This window comes from Protobothrops mucrosquamatus, unplaced genomic scaffold, assembly GCF_001527695.2.
Source record: "Protobothrops mucrosquamatus isolate PMUCROS unplaced genomic scaffold, P.Mucros_1.0 scaffold233, whole genome shotgun sequence".
Classification (NCBI taxonomy): domain Eukaryota; kingdom Metazoa; phylum Chordata; class Lepidosauria; order Squamata; family Viperidae; genus Protobothrops; species Protobothrops mucrosquamatus.
In genome coordinates, this window is record NW_015386584.1 from 1,608,366 (window position 1) to 1,615,584 (window position 7,219).

General features: G+C 36.4%; 1 protein-coding gene across 1 annotated transcript; it reads right to left on the reverse strand.

The window, feature by feature from the left end:
* Window positions 1–3,185: 3,185 nt before the first annotated feature.
* Window positions 3,186–4,921, reverse strand: LRRC30 (leucine rich repeat containing 30). The gene has a single exon (XM_015814276.1). It carries the CDS (start codon window positions 4,919–4,921, stop codon window positions 4,025–4,027), a length of 897 nt encoding a protein of 298 aa, XP_015669762.1. The 3' UTR covers window positions 3,186–4,024.
* Between the last annotated feature and the right edge of the window lie 2,298 nt (window positions 4,922–7,219).

A 7,219-nucleotide genomic window follows, 5' to 3' on the forward strand; every position in this document is an offset into this window, starting at 1 on the left:
GTGCCGGCCGAGGCGTAGCTGGCAAGTGGCAGAGACGGTGCAGGCCGACCACCAGCTGGCCCAGCTCAAGGGAGGTAAGGCACCCGCCGGAAAAGGGGGGAAAAATGGCAGACAGCCTTGCTTGGCGACCCCCGTGAAATGGTTGATCGACCCCAAATGGGGTCGCGACCCATAGGTTGAGAACCGCTGATATAATGGTTTTGGGGTACAGATCAAAACCTAGCACTTTTTTTGAATGAAAATACAAATGATATCTATCTAGTTTAGTGGTACTTCCTAAGAATGCTGTCAAGTAACTGACTCTAAATAATGTCTTTCTGCTGCTGATGCCATTCAAATGTTTGCATACATTGTAATGTTGACCATAGTTATTGCTACAACCAAACCTAAAACCTGCTGCCCTGTATAAGATGCCTCCTAGAGAGCATTTCCTGCTGGACAGAACAATCATAAAATACAAATCAACCCTATAGGTAAAGATTGGGTAGTATTTAAAAATATGTTGCAAAAGAGTTACTCTGCCTATTTGCAGATCCAATCAGATTTTGTAATTATGTATGTGTATCTGGAAGTAAGTTCTATTGAATTTATGGAAGGAGGTTTGATTAAGGCCATGTTTGGTGTTCAAGGATTTGTATTTCCAATAGAAATTAACCAGAAAATGATGTAATGTTTATTCTAGTTAAATGGATTTTAAACTTTTGAAACCTGTTTTGCTTCAGCTAACCATTCAAACAAATCACCCCCCTCAAAGCTGTTTTATGAATCAAGGTAACCACTTCTCTTCCAAAAGCAAATAACGTTTCCATGTTGCTTTGTTGTGTTTCTCCTCTTTCCTTAGTGTTTGCAAAAACCTCTTAAACTTTTTTGAAAGTACTAAAAGACAAGGATGAGATGAAGCAGGTACCTCACAGACACAAAATATGCCCCTTTTTTCCCTGAAGGAAATTAATTCTGCCCCCTTCCTGGGAAATACTATCATGTTGGGGTAAATCAACAAGTATCTTATTGGGGTAAATCAATTGGCTCATCCAGACCTAATAATTTTATTAGGACCAGAGAAGTGCCACCATTTTTCAGTATCCTCACTGCTTTCAATTGTTCTATTTTATATTCTCTTTTTTCCCTGCATCCCCAACATGTTTTGATTTTTATTAATTTTCATTTTCCATCTGGATATATTTCCCTTACACCATCTGCTGGTTTTTAATCTTGTAAAACAGAACCTAAACATTCTCAGAGTGCCATTTTTCCCCTTAAACAGGTATACAAACTGAAATGCAACTAACCACAGAATTAATTGTAATGATCTAATTCTTATTTATTGATGCATGGATATTTCCTCCCACAGAAGTAGTATATATCACAAGAATTTAAAGTACTAAATGCTGACTCGTACACACAACTATTCACAGCTGATTACAAGACTCAACATCTCAGTATTTAAGATGTTTCAAATAAAATCACTTAATCATTACTCTTGAAATTAGTTGTGATTTTGACATACAATACAATACAATATTGAATATACTCTTGCCATCATTTTTATTTTTTTTCAATCTCATACTTCTAAGGATGCTCCCTCCTCATAGGTTAGCTTTGGAGTCCCCCTGAATAAATAATTTAAAAGAGGTATATTTTTTTCCAGAGCATAGGTTGATAGACATAGCATTCCATTCTCCAGTTTTCTTCCACCAGAACTTTATGAGGTCAGTTAGTCTGACTGAGCATGAGCTTCATGATCCTGGGTCTTCCTAGTCTTAGGAAAATATACCCCAAACTTTCAAGAATTAATCTTATCCCATTAGCCTCCACAAATGGTTATCCAAGTTTGTATTCATATGGATATTCAGATTTTCCACCCCAGTATTAAATGTACTACTTTGTAAGGGGATGTACAAAGGAGCAGTGAGATAGTCTTTGTTTACTCTGCAACAAATAGAACTGAAATGTCTTAATTTTATCATGTTGATTCTTAAGTGGATCACAAAATACCCAGTTTATTTTGTTTCATTAAACAAATAATCACTTTAATAACAATATAACTTATTCAGGAATGAATGTGCTTTGATGTCTCATCTGTTGATTAGCTAGGTGGCTTATTTGTCAAATATGAATATCATACCAGTTGTATGCCTTCTCTTTTTACTAATAGCATCCACAGAATTCAAACTGATACATGCATATTTAGAATTAATTTTCTTACACAAATAATTCCAAGTGAGATACAAATTGAGTTTATACCCTCTTTAAACTGGGCAGCTGCTTACTTTTGAAATATGCTGTTAGTCCCAAATTATCTGTCAGCCTCCTTTGCTCTGCATTGATACATCTCATGCAGGGAAATTGCTAAAACTGCTAACTATAGTTTTTCGGAAGTGTATTTCACAGAGAGAGTTTTGTTTCTGAAGTAAAGTTTTATTTTAAAAAGCTGTCAGGATTTCAACTTTAATGTCAGCCCTTGGGAGGTTATTCTGTAATGGTGACAGGTGAGAAAAGCACAACAGTGAGAAAAACTATTTCTCTGTAAATTGGAACAAAAATGGAAATCTTTGAAGAGTGCATTGCATTCTTTCCTAGAGTGGTGTTTCTATGAACAGATACATCGCCTGATTACGAAACCTTTTACTTTATTCATATTCACAACTTTCCCAGGTAGATTGATTTTATTATTAACAGAAGTAGATTCACAACTAAATTATCCCCCCCCCCCTAATCTTCCATACTTATTTAGACTTTTGAATATGGGAATGGTCCTAATTTTGAGTTTTAAGAAAGTTAATGGGTTAAAGAATCAGGGTGGATAATTTTTTACAGTCTTCTTTATGCTGCCACAAAATACTTCCATGAAACAGATTGTATAATAATATTGTATAATATTATTATAGTGTTATAGGTGTCCATGCCTAAAGCACAAAAAGAACTCTGTGGTACATTGACATCTCTCTGACTCATCCTGGGGCATATGCACCATGAAGGCAAAGAACAATGATAAGCTTTATGCTAGGTAAAATAATTTGCAGCTCATATTAATGAAAAATCTTGGAAGGGCTATGTCACGGGTGTCAAACTTGCCACATCACGTAACATGTCAAGACGTATCGCGACTTTTTTTGCATTGCTGCAGCTGGGGTGGGCATAGCCTCCGTATAATGCAACCGGCCCACGGCCTGGCAGATTGACACCCCTGGGCTATGTGGAAACAAATGCAGTTGGCTTTCAGTACTATAAACTGTATCATAATCATGGAATCATTATTTAGAAGAATGACCCTACTTCTTAAATCTTGTGCAACTAGGTGAATTCCACCTAGTATTTGCAACAGAACAAATTTCTGTGATCTCTTACTGTTTCTATCATGCTGACAAATTTTTTCTGTACTGAGTTCTAAAATTATTTTTTGCAATGCTTAGTAGTTTTGAATGTGGACATTTCTTTCATTAGTAGCAAACTTAATTCTTTCTATCATGATTTTTGAAAGCTGGTTGTATGAGCTAGAACTATAAGAACTATAAGAATAAACTAGAAGAATAATGGAATAAGCACAAACCATGACAGGTGGTATAAAACAATAACTATTACTCAGAGAATATAAATACCAATTCATCTTCTAGTTTTTGGTGTTTCAGTAACAAAAGCATATATGTGTGAACTATATGTATAACATTTTGAATAAGTTATTGTCACAACTGCATAACAACCCATGTCATGCCCTTTAAAATAATACTAGTGAAGTCTCACAGAAGAAGAAAAAACATTTAAAATGCTATTGCTATTATCTTCATTGATCATTAAAACAGATAAAAAATTAAATTATTGGAGAGAGTTATTCTGACTCCTATTTCAGTATTCAAAGGATACATTTATTTGAAAAAAAAATATTATTCCACAATCAATGTACCTGCTTCCAGAAAAAAAACAACTATAATTGTATTCCAGTATCCGTTTTGTACATTGACTAGAAAAAACCTGTGGCAGAAGTTGAGGCTTTACTACCAGATCTATTCCAAAACAAGGTATAAATTTATGCAAGCTGATTTTTGTCTTTAAGATATTTGTAGAGTGCGTTTATTCCTCCATCTATAATCTGTGGCAATGGTTTTGACAAAGGATTGTGCAAAATATGGAGTCCCTTATCCAGAGGATTCCAAGCAATTTTGGGCAATCCATGCAGCAAATAAAGTTCATAGGGAAGTGCTTGTATAGCATTGTAATCAACATTTAGCAATTTGAGAGAAGTGATTGAGCAGATAGACCTTGGCAATGCATGAATGTTGTTACAATCAGCAATCAGGATCTGCAATTTGCTTAGAAACTGGACACTGTCTCCAATATTTTCAAGTTTGTTGCAGCCTACATGTAAAAAATCCAAATTTATCAAAGCAAACACACTCAGGGGAAGATAAACAAACCAATTGTTGCTCAGGTTCAGCTTCCTTAAGTTGACCAGTTCTGCAATGCTAGAAGGGAGCCAAGAGATATAATTATGTGAGAGGCTCAAAATTTCCAACTTCTTACAGTGTCCAAGCTCCAACGGGACTTCAGTCAAGCAATTCATATTGGCAAATAAAACCTTCAGATTCCTAAGCAGTCCAATCTCTTTAGGTAGGGACTTTATGCGGTTCCCACACAAGTTCAGTACCACCAGCTGCTCAAGTTTCCCCAAAGCAGGAGGAAGGGCCACCAGCTGGTTGTGTGAAAGATTCAATTTCTGGACTTGTGGTAGTCCCCATAAAAAGTTAGGTGTCTTTATCATCCCCTTCATGACGAGGTTCAGGTTGACATAGTGGAGCCCACGCTTTAACAGTGTTCTGGGATCTTTTCCAGAAAGAAGAGTTTCTTCCCAAAGAGGTAGCTTCTGGCTTCTCTTTGGTGACCTTGTGCTTTCCTCTCCTTGGTCCTTGGAGTTCTTTCCCCCCATAATTCTCTCTCTTTTGCTGCTTCTGCTGACCCAAATTTTGTTTTGTAGCTGCCAACAGGTTAAACGGCTGAGCTTTCAGAAGACTCCTACAGCAAGAGAAAGCCAAAAAAGTATGCATCCCAGAAGAAGAAAACATTGCATCCTAAATTACTTCTGCAACCGAGAAAAGAATATTCCATTTTGCAAAATGGGCTTTGAGATGTTTGTCTTGGTGCTCTAAGCTATCATGACATGCTGGATACTGACAATCCTGTTCCATTCAAAGTGAATGCTGCCAGGCAGCTGTCACTGTCATTTTGTCTAGGGCTTTATTTGATAGATAAGCATCCTCATTGCAAAGAGGTCACTTCAATGCTGTATATAACTTTACCATGTCAGCTTTCTTGAATATTTGGTGTATGAGGTAGCAGCAGGACAATTAGGAAGAGTAACTATAAAAAAACCATGGATAGAGGATAATCTCTGTCCACTCCCCCCTCCAATGTTTATTCAGCTGAAGAAAGACTTTCTTATTAACTTTGATGTGGAGTTCCAAACTGTAATGACTTTGAATTCTTTCATGGTGTTCTCATTTTAGGGTTCCATGGGAATACATACATGCCATTCAGAATCTGCTGAAGTCGAATAGCCAATAAATTTAATTAAATAAGTAATATAGTAATGTCCTTGGGAAAGGCTTGATAAGTGGATAAAAATAAAAATGCCAAATCCAGTCTAAACATCGGCTTGACTATGTGACAAACCATAATGCATACATACACACACACACACAAATACATATTTTGCAACGATTTTTTTGAATGTAGAGTATACAATAAATTATTCTATTTATACACCTAAAAATAAATCTGACTTAAGATTCATCTCCTCATCTACAAAAGTACAACATATACATGTAGTAGCATTGTTGTTGCTATTGCTTTAAAGGCATGCTTCTTTCTAGCTCATCTTAGTTTTAACTTGGAATTGGGTAAAAAAAATAATTAAATCACCAAGAATAGCCCCAGTCTGTCTGAAAGGAAAAGAAGAACTTGGCTTCTTTGTCCTCACCTCCATTACACTGATATGTTGTGGAATGGCAGCCCAGACCAAATGGATGATGGAGAAGAGGCATTGTGCCCGATCGGCTCCTGCTGTTTACGGTCCTTGCAACCAGTCTAATAAGTTAAAGAAAATAGGTGCCTTGGGGAGCTGATACCTGGTGGGTGAGAGATTTGATAATGAGAAGGCAGCTAAAGAGAGGGAAAGGAAAATAATATTTTTTCTCCAGTTCAAATTTTAAAAACTTGCTCTCCTCTGGGTTAAGTTTTTTTTAACCCTTAAGTCCTCCTTTCAGCCTGAGCTTGAAGAATTTTCTCACAGTAAAACTAAAACTCAGTTGGACTGCTCAGATAGTAATATTGGAAGAATCTCTAGATGTTATCTAGAAAGCATAGGTAGGGTGCATGTAAATAAACGGAACTTCCTTGACTTCCAACTATTTATAACTTTCAATCTTGACAATAAATCATATGCAAAAATCAAGTATGTTGATTAATATCTGTTTTTTGTGCATCTGTCACACTATTGACTCATATTCAGTTTGCAATCAATCACCTCCCCCCCCCCTGGAGAGTTCCTAGTATACCTCAAGCCTTAAGCCTGGGAAACTTCATGATGTCACCAGTCCTTCTACAGAACAAAAAGCAGGTAGCAGAAAGTGCATTTGGCCATCCCAGGTAATCAGTGTTATGTACTGCCAGATTTTAGCAGTGAGTTGTATCGTGGTAAAAATTTTTGGGGAGAGAGGAGACTGCTCTTTTATATGTTGGAATAAGTATGAAAAATTGATTGGAATTATGTGTTCCGATGACATGACCCATGGATGGAGTTAGTTAATCTGTTCATGCTTTAGGGGTTAAACTGTTTGGTTTAATCTTGCAGGAGGGGTTGTTAACTAATATGATTCCTTTTTGATATACTAAAACACAATAGCTTCCTCATTGATCCAGTTAAGTGTCACAGGAAAATCCTGTATTTCTTAAAGTTGAGGCTTTGCTGTTGAATGCAACTTTATCACAACAGTTAGTGCAAGAGTAATTCTAGAAAGAGAGCTGAAAAGTTAGCCTGGTTAAAAAGAAAGAAAAAGAAAATAAGCAGCAGCAGCAGAAGACATAGTAATATTTAGAGATATTTTCTAGACTATTCTATAAAACAAGATGTTGGATTAAAAAGACCTATGGTATAATCCTGCACACCTTTGCCTGCATTTTTAGCCAAGACAACCATGCTTTAAATTTTGGTGAATCATAATTTACT

What these genes read in the sequence shown, in the direction of transcription:
- LRRC30 (XM_015814276.1), bottom strand. Translation starts at nt 4,921, where the DNA reads ATGGGGGGAAAGAACTCCAAGGACCAAGGAGAGGAAAGCACAAGGTCA.